The 14,064-nt window shown below is 40.1% G+C and overlaps 1 protein-coding gene across 9 annotated transcripts in view; it reads right to left on the reverse strand.

Annotated features, from left to right (window-relative positions):
- PHACTR2 (phosphatase and actin regulator 2) overlaps positions 1 to 14,064 on the reverse strand; it is a gene marked incomplete at its 3' end in the record, with an annotated part of 253,202 nt that overhangs the window by 19,696 nt on the left and 219,442 nt on the right. For all 9 annotated transcript variants that reach the window (XM_082474585.1, XM_082474584.1, XM_082474590.1 and 6 more), the window contains 4 exons: positions 13,263 to 13,419; positions 9,713 to 9,768; positions 3,684 to 3,745; positions 120 to 257 (listed from right to left, as the gene is read on the reverse strand). In XM_082474585.1, coding sequence (XP_082330711.1) covers positions 120 to 257; positions 3,684 to 3,745; positions 9,713 to 9,768; positions 13,263 to 13,419 — 413 coding nt within the window. The remainder of the gene's footprint in view (positions 1 to 119; positions 258 to 3,683; positions 3,746 to 9,712; positions 9,769 to 13,262; positions 13,420 to 14,064) is intronic.

Raw genomic sequence — 14,064 nt, forward strand, 5'->3', positions numbered from 1 at the left:
TTTGGTAATACCTAGTCTCCTAAGATGACTAAGTAGGCAGTAAGTAGGTATTGGAGCTTTTAGAAAAACAATAAAAGCATACATAAATAAAATCATGGCTCAAGCCACTGAGGTCTTGCCTTGTCTGCAGGTGTTAACCTGGCCCAGGGCTTGTCTGCCCGGCGATCATAGTCAGGTGAATCGGTGACTTCTACATACTCATTAAACCGCAGGATCCTTCGAGCTTGCAGCTCTGCCACTGTGGGTCTCAGGCTGAGCTGCAGGAGGATAGGGATGAGTTCAGTAAACCATTTACAGCCTCATGGTGGCACGTTTTCTATAGAGTACTTCAAAGTTATGGTTACATAAGGTCACTTTCAGATATTTAAAAAAAAAAAAAGAAGGCAGCAGCATCTTGGGAGTTTCTAATGAGAACTAGAAAGCAGTGTGCCCTAATTTTGCAACTATAAAAATCACCATTGTTAGATAGGTCACAGTCTTTAGCAACCATCTGCATTATGCTATTTTCCCCACCTTGCCTGGCATTGTGATAAAGGTGCCTGTTATCTCTGACACGGGGGACAGACACAATAGTAATCCAGATAGGGGATGGCTGGTTTGAAGACTGAATTATCAAGACAAAAGCCCTACAACTTGTAGAAATGAGAATAAAAATCTCTGTGCCTACTATATTAAACCTGCATATTCAGAAACGCACAAAGTTACAACAAAGGAATGGTCCAGTGAAGGGTGTGCCTATGGCAGTCTTCCATGAGAGTCTAAGGACACAGGTCCAGATCTCACATTTACCCTTGGCCAGAAAAGCCGATATGCAGCAATGAGGAGGGGGGACGCACTGGAAAACTGCACTTCAGTGAGGCCACAACTGCTTAAACCCAGCTGCAACCTTAAGACACTTCTAATAACTTGGAGTCCCCCTGTGGTTTTTGTCAAATTCAAATTTATGGTTATATTTAATCTACCCTGCCCTGTATTTGTTTTCCTCTCATGGTCCTTTCTCAAGCCCAAGAACAGACAGAGATTGTCCTGAGAGACTAAAGAAACTTGGCGCCTGGTTGAACAGGCATGATCTACTGTCCGCTATTAAGTTTCATGCTTTTGTGGCCTTTCTCAGTTGGGAGGTGTCACAGTATTGTCAGACAGGTAGACCCAGGCCTATGTTTTACCCATCGGGTCCATTTTCAGTATTTTTCTTTCCATACATATACTCTATATACAGCCAGACTATCCATGGTTTAAGTGGTCCTCTTTGGAGGCATTCCTTATTTGCATGGGTTCAATTTTTGGAAAAATTAAGCACTCTCACAAAACAAACAAACAAACAAGCAAAAACTGATGTTTCTGTGGTCAAAAATCTCCCCTTTCCTTGGTTTCCTCTTGAGTAAAACCAGAGGCTGAACTGTCAATGCTCTAACATTCAAGGCATTCAAGGATTCTTAGGACTGGGTCTACACCCTGAGCCTACTCGACAAGGGATATGGCAACGGCGGCTCCTTCTATCTTCATAAAGCCCTGGTAGGTGATGGACAAAGGGAGGAAAAATCTAAGTGGTTCTGTTACACTCTCAGTTATTGTCCTATCTATACTGCTAGCTTCTTACTGCCTCTCTAGGGCAAGTAGGGTTAAGAAGGTAGAGAAACCCTTGCTTCTGGGGACTTCCCAAAATGCAAGTGACCAATGGTCACAGAGGTCAGAAGTTCTCCATCTAGTCTTGCCCTTCAGGGCTGTGCCAGTTACGGGGTAGCTATTAGTGCTATGGAATATTTTGCACCTATGGCAGGGAGCTCTGTGTGGTACAGGCTAGTGGGGGTAGGGCAGCTCTGTTGTCTCCCAGAAGGACCCAACTGGATTAAGAAAAGACTATATGTAGGACAGGGGTGAGCTGGAGCAAGGAGGAGGGATTACCGCTTATCTGTAGCTGGTAACTTAATGGCCATTGAATTGCTAGAAGAGCCATCTCAAAAAATTCAGTTTATAGTGTCTTTTTTAACTTGGTTATTGTTTGATGTTTGGGATCTTTGAGGAAAAAAAGAGATGAATTAAGGCTATTTTTCCCTAAAAATCAAAACCAAAACCTCTCAAAATACAGTCTCCAACATTTCCATGGGAATGGAGTGCTTCTTCTTTCTGCCTTGCAATGTTTTGGCTGTGAACTCCCCAGCCAGCCCAAATAAATGTGGGTCAGATCACACTCTTTGCTGCAGATGTCATATTTTACTCATCCTGCTTTATCCAGCTGTGAAAGGTATATCTGAAGAATTACTGAGCAAGGTGTTTTTTTTTTTCCCCATAAAATTAAATGCTTTTTAGTGTTTAAAATAGCATTTACACAGAAGCAGCTCTATTAACTATCTGGACGACACTCCAGCTCCGTACAGTATCTACAGGGCAGACGTGTGCAGGCCAGCGACGCCGGACGGGAGCAGCGTGCGTGCGTGCGTGCGTGGGCGGGCGGCCACCCCAGGACCACGGGGAGGGGCGAGCTGGCCACGCCCTCTGCCCCAGACCCCACCCCTGCAGCAGCTGTGTGCATCTGTGGCCCTCGCCCTCAGGGTCACCTTCCCTCTCCTGCCATCTCCCCGTCACCGTCCTCCCGCACACCTTCAGACACGCCGTGTGTCCCTGCGGGGTGGGGGGAAACACATGAAACTCTACTCCAGTGGCTGGGAGTGGGGGACAGCTGACTTGGCCGCCACCCCGTGGAGCACACAGGCCAGGCAATAAATAAATAAATTAGATCCCTACCCTGGGCAGCCACAGAGAGGCCTCGGGGCTAGGACCCTACCCCCCCTACCCCTGAGAGGGCCCCCCACCCCGGCCTCGGCAGGATGGGGGGTGGGGCCTGGGAACCGGGTGAAGAGGGGGACCCAGGCCTAGCGGCCACCTCTCAGCTCAACCTGAGGCCCTGTGCACAGCACTGTGGGCGAGTGCGGGTCCCTGAGGCACACGCCAAGGGGGGCAGGTCAGACCTGCCTGAGCACAGGGAGATGGAGGCCCCCCACCAGGGTCTTGAGCAAGGTGTTTATAATGAAATATAAACTCTGATAGTGCTTAATTTTTCCAAAGATTATTATTATTTTAACACTTACCGAAAAAAGCAAGGGCCCTGGTATCAGATTTATATTTTCATAAATGGGTAGAAACAATGGTCTGAGTTTTGGAGGTAAGTCATTTGTCAATTTGGGTAGCACTGCAGCAGGCAAGCTGGATGATCAAGTTCACTTAATAAATTACTCACCCAGCTCAGAATCTTTAGTAATAACAAAGTATTTATTCAGTGTTTCCAAAACTGCATGGAAACAGTGAGCATTTTTACAAACTATACATTGAAATGTTAATAATGGTTATCTCTGAATGGGAGACGTCTGCATGATTTTCTAGTCTTTTTTGTTCCTTTTGGCGTTTAAAAAAATTTCACACAGATTATATGTTATTTTCATAATTGGCAAATGCAATTTAAAACTTTTGACTGTCGACTTTTCAAAATTAGCATATTATGCATTAATATAAACATAATTCATATTGTAAACATTACATTGATTTTAATGTCTGTGATTAGTCAATAGACTAATAGGAATAATTATTCCTAAATATCAGATTTACATGTAAAGCACGGATTTGCATTTTAAAAATGAAGTATATCTCAAAATACACATGCTCAGTAACCATCATAATTTCATCACCTTTCTGCTGAGTCTGCGTTTAAGTTCCATTTTTGCTTCTTGCTCTTCTTCTTCATTCTTTTCTGTTTATTAATTGGGGGGAAAGGGGAGGAAAGGCATGAAGACTTAGTTACTATAAAAGATTATACAATCAGAAAAGTAGCTCAGGCCACAGTTATTTGACTTCACGGATATTGATCAAACACTCCACCAACATCTTAAAAAAGTTATCGAAAGATTCTGCAGAAGAATCAATCATTAATTTACAAATATATTATTTTTTTCCTTATAGGATTGGTTTATTTACTAATTGTAAAACTTTTTGCTTCCTGACTTCTTGTTCTATTCTGAAAAAACCACAAGAGTGCCCATACTCCAGTGAAAGCCTCTCATTGCTGATCATCTCATAGGCTTTTATAAGCACAGTTTATCAGAATTCAGATAAAAACTTACTACTGGATCTGGCCTTTGTGTGAAAATCTGAATCACAACAAAAGAACAAATTAGAACCACCTGATGCATGTCTGAGTTGCTGATTTCCATTCAAATCCAAGCAAAATACTTGATTTGTCTGCTTTGGTTTCCACAGAAGCAGAATGTAATCATTTCTTTGGACTTTGCTTTCAAACCAGAATGTTCTGAATGGGGTTATGGTGTATGGTTGATGGAGATGATTTATTTTCTTGTGATGCTAACTTTCCAAAGTCTTCTCTTTCTCTAGTGCTTCACCAAGTAGTACAATTTAAAGGCCAACTCAAATGAACGTGGTCCAACAGATGGAATTAAGAAAAAAATGTCCAGAATTTTAAAAGAAATAAACACTGCTCAGGATTTAATGGTTGCTATTTGATGAACTTCTCTCTGTTGGTTCCTGTAGCTCATACTTTGTTTGATAAGTGAGCATAGATTCTTGGATACCAATGCTTATGAAAGAATATCTTTTAGAAAGTGCTGTTATGAATTCTACTGAAGGAAAATCACACTGTATAAAGGCTCACCCAAAAGGCTGAAAAAGAAAAGTCTCCTCTGTAACAGATAGATTTACTTTTAAAATTCAAACAGACTTCTTAGCACTAAGATTGTTTTTATTGTGAATACAGTATCAGTATTCAATATTTGCAACATCTGTATTTGCTAGCTGAACATGCTAAATTCTCTATTAATTTTCCTTATCTGGACAGGGAAAAGTTTTGACATTCTTCTGAAATACTAATTTTAATTTATAAGAAAGAGGATGATCAGTCTGGTTATTTAGACAAAGAATGAACGTAAACTGAAATTACCCTGCAAGACAAGAAATAACTAGTTAGTATGCTTTCATTAAGTGCCTGTGAGTGTCAAACAAAATTTGATTATAATTCAGATTTCTTCCTCTGAAAATACTGTAGGTTTTTCTAATTGCTTCAAAAAATATATTGCAATATATCCTTTGATAGCCTTAAAACACATCCTTAGGGTCAAATAATTACTTTATTATTATTATTTTTTAAAGGAAGTGGGGAGACTCAGAATGCAGGCAGACATCTGCTGCTCTCTTTTCTTTTTTTAAAAAAATAATTAATTAATTTTATTTATTTGGCTGCACTGGGTCTTCGCTGCTGTGTGCAGGCTTTCTCTAGTTGCGGTGAGCGGGGGCTACTCTTGGTTGTAGTGCGCAGGCTTCTCATTGCGGTCGCTTCTCTTGTTGCAGAGCACGGGCTCTAGGCACGCGGGCTTCAGTAGTTGTGGCACGCAGGCTCAGTAGTTGTGGCTCACGGGCTCTAGAGCGCAGGCTCAGTAGTTGTGGTGCACGGGCTTAGTTGCTCCAAGGCATGTGGAATCTTCCCGGACCAGGGCTTGAACCCGTGTCCCCTGCATTGGCAGGCAGATTCTTAACCACTGCGCCACCAGGGAAGTCCCAAATAATTACATTATATGAGTTGGATAAGGCATGTGGATTGTAAATTATATATAATAGACAAACACCAAACTTGTGGTTCATGTGATTCAAACTAGGACTTTACAAGGTCAGGCCTTTGATGATATTAATAAAAAGAATAATATAACTGTTAAAACATTTCAGTTATTCTTCCTATATAATGATTATGCTACATTTTCAAAGGTACTTTCCAAAGACAAAATACTGGATATCTAATATGACTCAAAGCTAACAAATGCTCCAATTTTCAAGAAATACACAAAACATAATTTCCTGGAAGAGAATATTAGATAATTTTGCTTTATGAAGCACACTGCACATCTAGGTGTCAGCCAGTGATATTTAAAAAAAGAAGGGCCAACTGTAAATAAACAGGATTTTACCAATTGGGAATTCTTCTCTAACATCAGGAACTGACTTCCTTAGATTTCCCATATTCGAAATTATGCCTCTAAAGAAGTTAGAGGAAGAGGGTGAGAGGTGGAGGAAGGCCAACGTGACTGATCCTAGGAATCTTATTAAATAGTCATTGTTAAATCTTTTACTAAGAGTCAAGGTTAAACCTTAAACTTGGTTTTAAAAAATTCACCAAGGGAATTCCCTGGCTGTCCAATGGTTAGGACTCCGTGCTTTCACTGCTGAGGGCCTGGGTTTGATTCCTGGTGGGGGAACTAAGATCCCACAAGCCGTGCAGTACGAACAAAACAAAACAAAAATTCACCGAGTTTTTGGAACTTTAAAAAAAAATTATTAGAGGGCTAATTATAAAGTAGGATGAAAGCACGTCTGGTCACTTTAAACAGACTGGAGGGATACTCATGAAGGAAGTGACTGGCTCACTGACAAATCTCACCCTCAGTAACTCCTCAGAGCAGAGAGGGGCGGGTATCAGAACAGCCACGGAAAGCGTTTGCCATAAGCATACAAACGATACACGTAGTTTAACAGCAGTGGGCACTACAAGAAATCTGCCTGCCAAGTGCTGCCCAGAGCCTTTCATGGATGATGCGAAAAGGAGAAGAAAGAAAAGCACCAAAGTACCAACAACTGGAGTATTATATTCTTCAGTCACCAACTCAGATAAGATGGATTAAAAATAGCCAAACATTTTTTTGTGGGATTGTTTCACTTTTTGTGTTTTATATGTTTCCATATGGGTGTTGGTAAGAAATGAAAATACATTTATAAACCTACTTTGAAATACATCCAAAAAATAAGATGACTCCATGGATGGACAGATATGTGATAAAGTAAGATGTTAATGGTAGAATAAAGATAGTAGATATATGGGTATTACTGTAAAATTATTTCAGCTTTTCTGTATGCTTAAAAAATTACATAACAAAACACTGGGGAAAAATACATGCAGAACTCAATGGCTTAATACATGTTTTCTCTATGACAATTTAGCTGGAATTATGGTCCTAGTTAAACAGTATAAGAGGATCTGAATATTTTATACCTACCCTGTAGGTGTTCCACGAACATCTCTTTTCCTGATAAGCAAAAGTTGATCCTGCAAACACCAAAACTTGCTTTCTATTTTAACAGTATTAAGAAACTAGTTCTAAAATCTAACTTAATATATATGTTTTTTAAAAAACTCTCGATGCACTAAAATAGGAAAGAGATCAAATTAGGTGTGATACTGGGAAAGATACTAAGAAATGAAATTTGTCCTGTGGTCTCCAATTAAAGCTATCAGCATTGACTGCCATTTGATTCATGTTTATTAAACTAGTGACAGGCTTGGATTTGAGAACTGCTGAATGTTTTATGCTGTGAATTAGTTTCCTAATCTGTCGAGAAAAGATGACCTCGTTAAATAAGTGTCCTTAAAAATCACACCACATCACACACAGACTTTTCTTCAAATAGACAATCATATTGCTTTTGAACAAAAGATGGAGATAAAACAAACAAACAAGAGTAATCTATGTGGAAGAACCCAGAAGCAAAGAGGAACTGAATAAAGTGTTGTCAGCTCTGGCCATCCAGTTCCCTGGGACTGCTCAGCAGAATGTTTTGGGTGACCTCCACCAGTTCTCTTTTCTGCTTCCCTTGGCCATACATTAATGTCAGAAGAGCATAAGCCAGTTATCAGCTTCTCCAGACTGGAAACATGTCTTTTGTTTCCAGCATAAGCACATTTAGACAAACTAAGAAGGAAGTAAAAAAAGGCTGGAGTCAAATCTGAAGTTGACTTTGGCGTTTCACTACTCTTTCCCCAACCTCCAGGAAAATGGAGTATAAAAGCCAACACAGCACTTAAGATCAATGTGCGATAAATTTCTAATCTATGAAACAGTTCCTCAAATAACCAAACAGCAATGTGGTTTGGCTCTGTCTGTCTCCCAGGAGCAGGAAAGAATTACCCAGAATTCGCTCTTTCTTTTTTTCTAGGTATTGCATCAGGCAACCAATAAGATACACTCTCTGTGTTTTAGGAGCTCATGGACTGCATTTGAACTTATCTACAATTTAATTCATAAATATTTTCCAGGAACCTATTACTAAAAACCATGAGCCTTTTTGGTTTGGTTTTGTTGTCAAAATAAGATGCTGCTTTCATTCTTCCTCAGAAAGCTAAACACAGTTTTGGGTTTTTTTTCGTATCTAGCCATGACTTTTTCCATCTCCAAACTGGCTCTTCTACACACTGATGGTCACTTAAGTCCTTCTTCTTTGGGTTCCATGCCAGTTATGCTCACGAACGGCCAGAAAAAAAACCTTGCAAGGAAAGAACCCCACAGACTGGCAGTTCATCCCACTGTTCAGTCTTCATTGTCCGGTTGTCTTAGTAATAGCAACTGTAGTATAAATATGCTGTTAAAATCTTTCTTTCCTTCAGGAAAGAAAACAACTCATTTGGAGAATGGGGATCACCCAGACAGGCCAACTTGACCCTAAAAGCCTGGTTGAAAAAGATTTCCCGCACGCCAGCGGCTCATTACTATTATAGTACTCTCTGGAGTTTTGCCCATCCCTGCTCTTTGATAGTTCATACAATAAAAAGCTCTTTTGAAACTGGGTTAATAATATATAAAACTACAGCTAGGGGCTTCCCTGGTTGCGCAGTGGTTGGGAGTCCGCCTGCCAATGCAGGGGACACGGGTTCGTGCCCCGGTCCGGGAAAATCCCACATGCCGCGGAGTGGCTGGGCCCGTGAGCCACAACTACTGAGCCTGCGCGTCTGGAGCCTGTGCTCCGCAACAAGAGAGGCCACGATAGTGAGAGGCCCGCGCACCGCGATGAAGAGTGGCCCCCGCTTGCCGCAACTAGAGAAAGCCCTCGCACAGAAACGAAGACCCAACACAGCCATAAAAATAAATAAATTAATTAATTTAAACAAAACAAAACAAAAAAAACAAACTACAGCTAGGCTCAATTTAAAAATATCCATTATTTAACTCACGGTGGTTAGTAACCACATCGATCCACTGCAGCACAACAAACCACTTCTACTCATTTTATAGCTTCAACATATGAACTCCAATAACGTAAATACGACCGGACCAATGAGTAAAATGTAAAGTCCAAGAAAATAGAGGGGGAAAGAGAATGGGAAAATGAAGTAGGAAAATGAATGGAGAACTCCTTAAGTGCTGAGAAATTATAAATAACTCTAGAGGGAAACAGAGTTATCATAACAAAGGAAATTGAAATGGATTGAAAAATTCCTTTTCCCATAATTCTGTTTTAAATGGAGTCATTTGTTAAACCTGGCAACAAACTATTATTAATAATAATATAGGAATGTTTGATTTATTTCCTTGCGGATTTTTTGGTCTTTTCTTTCACATTTAGTTGCAAGCAGACTAGAGCATTTTCTTCTATTTAATATTTGGGTGAAAGAATACATGGAATAAATTTCATCTTTCTTAAAAACAACTGTCACAACCACGACGCTGCTCTGGGGTATATCAGGCTCAAAGCCATAAAATGAAACACAAACTTCAAGAAATTATTTTAAAAATGATATAAATAATTATATAAAAATGTGATCTAAATGGGCCATTTCAGTCATTCGTGAATACATATATTAAGGCTCCCTGCTGACAAATGGGTTGTCTCTAGAGGGAGCTTGTTCATGGTTACACGAGGAATTCGCTGTGTAGTACAGGATACTCACGCTTCAGGATATTTCTTTGCTCTAATTCTTCAGTTGTGGGCCTCTGGCTAAGTCTCCTGTGATGAAAAAACAGATATACTGCCGGTTACAAACAAGGCCGCCTTAATGGGAGACGCAAAATAAAACAACAAGCAAAGCTGTATTTTTTCGTGTTTTGAGAAACAAAAATCCATTTTTAAGCCTACAAAATAAAAGCCTCCTTTCCACTAGTTTGGAGACTAGAGATTGTGGCTGAGACTGCTAACTACCCCCCACCACCCATCCTCCCTTCTTCCTTTTAGAAACAGAACCCCCAGAGTTTTCACTGAACACCCAGCTATAGATTTCTGCCTCCCTGCAGGCAAGGTGCAGCCGTGTGACTGAGTTCTTGCAATGGGATGTGAGCAGAAGCGGTGTGTGTAATGTCTGCTTTTTTACCCTTAAAGTGACTGGGTGTGTATTCCCTTCTCTCTCTTTCCATCTTCCGCAGGCTAGAACTTAAACATGGTCACATGAGCCAGCTCAGATCATGCAGTTGAGGATATCCACGGAGATGGAAGAGCAACAAGACGGAAGGAACCTGGGTGCCTATCTGACTGCCTGGAGCTGTGCTCCCCACCCATGCTGCACAGCCCACCTACCCCTGCACTGCGATGTGAAAAAGAAGCAAACACGTGCAAGTGGCTTGTTTGGACCATTGCACTTTTTGGTCTCTGTTAGAGCAGCTTAGCCTGTACCCTAATTAACATACAGATAATTAGAATCTAAAAAAAGGCTCAAGAGTTCATACCAATTCATGAGATGATCAATTTATACTGCACAGTGTTTTCAGGAAAATATTACTTTTGGGATCTCAAATAAATTTACAATGTATATAAAGTTATCTTGAGATATACAGGCCATTTCCATCAACCTTCAAGAAAAGCCAGGCTCATTTGGGATTAGTACCTGATCATTTGTACACAAGAGCTCAATGTCTTATTAACCCATTATAATTTTGTTCTTGGTCTTGTTTACACTATTAATTTGTTGTTAATCACAGACAAAAACTTCCTCTGGATGTATTGATAAGATTGAACTTGTGCAAATTAAACTAATATACATGAAAGGCAATCTTAATACAAGATACTATCAATTCTAAATGTTTATGGCTGTGACAGAAATGGTATGAAGAATTAAAATCAATGATATTTTGAATAGCTCATTAAAAAGTTTAACATTTAATCTTCATCACCGCTACCTTGAAATTCACTTAATAAGTGAGCCCACAAAAAAACCCAGTGAACATCTATGCCAGCCAGATTTTGTGCCATTCATATATCCTATACTATATATCTGTACGATATCATCCCCCAAAGACATCATCCTTCTTTTGTTTATGGAGTTTCCTTTCTCTGGAATGCCCTCCTCTCCTTCTTCACCTACTGAAATCTTTTAAGTTATTAAAGGCTCCTGGTTCTTTGTCCCTCTACAGCAGTTCTACATAAATTATACATCGATTAAAGCACTTATCATTATTATAAAGATAATAATCACAGCTCTCATTAGTTCATCCTTTAAAGTGCCAGTCACTGTGCTGGGTGCTTAGCTTACATTATCTTGAATCCTTGAAACAATTCAGCAAGGTAGCAGCCAGTTCCCATTTTACAGATAAGAAAACGAGAGATTAATTCCCTTGCCTGCGAGAAAACACTACTGAATGATAGAGCCAGGACTCATACCTGGTTCTCTTGACCTAGATGTTTGTGCTTTTTACATGATCCCCATCACTCAGTATAAATTTTGCCTCTTTCACTAGACATGGAGTTCTCTAGGGCAGGAACTCTAAGTGGTTTACCTTTGAATGACAGGGACTAGGTGTGCTGGGTTTGTAGAAAAACAATTCTGTAAAATTTATATACTTATAAAACTAAAAACCCTACCCTGATAAGATTTTTATAGATATGGACTACATGTGTGTTTCTAGAGGCTCTCAAACTTTTGGGGGCTGGAGTGGAATTTTACAAAAACAGAAGAAGTGCTGCTCTGGTTGGCTACTTAGACCTACAATGAAGGAGTCCCCTCCCGCCTCACCCCAAAAACACACCCGCTTCCCTAGCTCTCCCCAGGAAGCCTGAGTATCCTCTCCAAGAAATCCTAATGCAGAGCTAGAAAACCACCGCTCTACGGTTATTTCATGGTGTCAACTTCTCACAATGTTCTTCATCAGTCCTCTGTTTTTGAGTGTTTGGGGTTTGTTTTAATTTGTCACTGCTCTAAATACCCTTCAAATAAACATCTTTGGAAAACACATGGTTTTTTCCCTTTTAGATTATTTCCTTCTTGTATAACCTCCCAAACGGAATTACCATGTAAAGAAATACTGCTTTAGAATTCTTTTCTTATATTATTAAGTTGTTCTTCAGAAATACTGAACAAGAGCCAAGTATATGTGTCCTATTTTCTCATAAAGTTGCCGACATTGGGTTTAATTTATAAAAGTGTTTTGCTAATTTAAGAGGTAATACTTTAAATTAATAAAAAATATTTAATGTTCTTAAGTTCTCGCTAGGATATAGGCACTAACATACCTTCAGTGTACCATCTCATTTAATCCGCACAAGCCCCGGCTTGGCCCCATCTACAAAACAGACAGTGGCTTCTGGACCCCTCACATGCCTACTCTGCAGGTACACCACAGTCACAGAAATCTTCCACTTCCAAGCAAGGGGAGGACTTTTCTCCCACTTCCAAATCTTGTTCTGGTGTTCCAGGCTGTTCCCTTCTCCCAATTTATGCAACCTATTTTTTATGCAGAGTGAGGGAAGTTAACAAAACAACTAATACTTAAATATGTTTAAACTGATCATAAAAAGGAGAGTTTCAGCACTTGCTTCTATTAAAACTGCCAGTTACATGGACTTCCAATGCCACGAGTGGCAAAAGTAGAAATCCTACAATGGCGGAGGCAGGAAGTGCGGTCAGATGACCATTTATTTGAAGTGAAAAGGGGGAAGTTTCGATATGGGGGCTATGGCTACCTGACTAGGATGGAACTGGCCGTTGAAGCTACTTAATATTTCTGTAGTCTCATAGCCCCCAGGGCAGAAGCTGATGGCAGTCATAGGAATGTTATAGGGAGGCCATGAATCAAACCAGGAGTTGGGCAAACTATGGCCCACAGGCCAACTCTGGCCTGCTGCCTGTTTTGGTGAAGAATGTTTTCTTGGAATGTAGCCGTGCTCATCGGTTTATGTATTGTTTACGGCTGCTTTCATGCTACAATAGCACAGTCAAGTAGCTGCGATAGGTACTGTCTGGCCAACAAAGCCTAAGAGATTTACTAACTGGTCCTTTATAGAAAAAGTCTGTCCCCACTTGGATCGGGCTTTGGCGACCTCAAAGCTACTGGCTAGCTGGACCAAAAAGGAGCTTCTTTGAGTGATTCACCATCCAAGACCAACTTTAGAAGACCAGATAGGCCAGGCATGCCCTTCCATGAGGGAGTCACAGTGATCTCAGTTAGGGAGGGAACTGTAGGAAGGAGAAAAGTAAGAATTAGTCAGTGCTGTCCCCAGATTTCAGCAATTACCTGACGAGCTCGGTTCCAATTTGCTGTCGGATTTCCTGCCTCTCTTCTTCAGAGGTACGCTGCAAGATGTTTTTGTCCTCTAATTCCTTCTTAGATGGTCTGTTGCCAAGTTTGATAGCAAGAGTATCCCTTCGTCGTATTTTACTTGCCAAAGCACCTGAGGATTAGAAAAGGCAGAAATGCAGAGAAAGGATTTTAGCAAGTGGCACTCAGGTTACATGTGGGCAGCGACTTTAAATAGAGTCCAGACCAAATTCTTTATTCACATGCAACGGTAGAATTTTAATTAACCTTAAGAAAAAAAAGTTTTAAGTTGGATGTAGTTCATTTTGAAAAACTGAAAAACTGTTTTTTTGTTTTGTTTCCGTTTTTTTGTTTGTTTTTTTTAACATCTTTATTGGAGTATAATTGCTTTACAATGGTGTGAAGAACTGTTTTTTAAAATATTCTGAAAAATGTTGGGAAACCCTGAAAAAACCAGCAAGTATCACCTCATCTTTTGGACAGTGACATTTGAAGTTTATTCTGCTGAGACGGCATACCATGGAAACTACTGATTGCATAATGCCTCTTCTTTCTTTTCTTTTTCAAGTCTTAAACACTTAGCCCCTTTGCTTATCCTGTAGAGTAAATCCTCTTCTTCCCTTTTCCTCCCCCCACTCAGAAAACCACACTGACAAAAGTCTACCTGTGATACCAATGTTTTAATCCTAAATTACCCAGGAATCCCTGATATCTCACAGAGGATAGTAAATACCAATGAATGATAATGATTTCTGTTATTTTTTATTTTATTGTTGTT

The sequence above is a fragment of the Balaenoptera physalus genome, assembly GCF_965194825.1.
Source record: "Balaenoptera physalus genome assembly, chromosome: 9".
Lineage (NCBI taxonomy): Eukaryota > Metazoa > Chordata > Mammalia > Artiodactyla > Balaenopteridae > Balaenoptera > Balaenoptera physalus.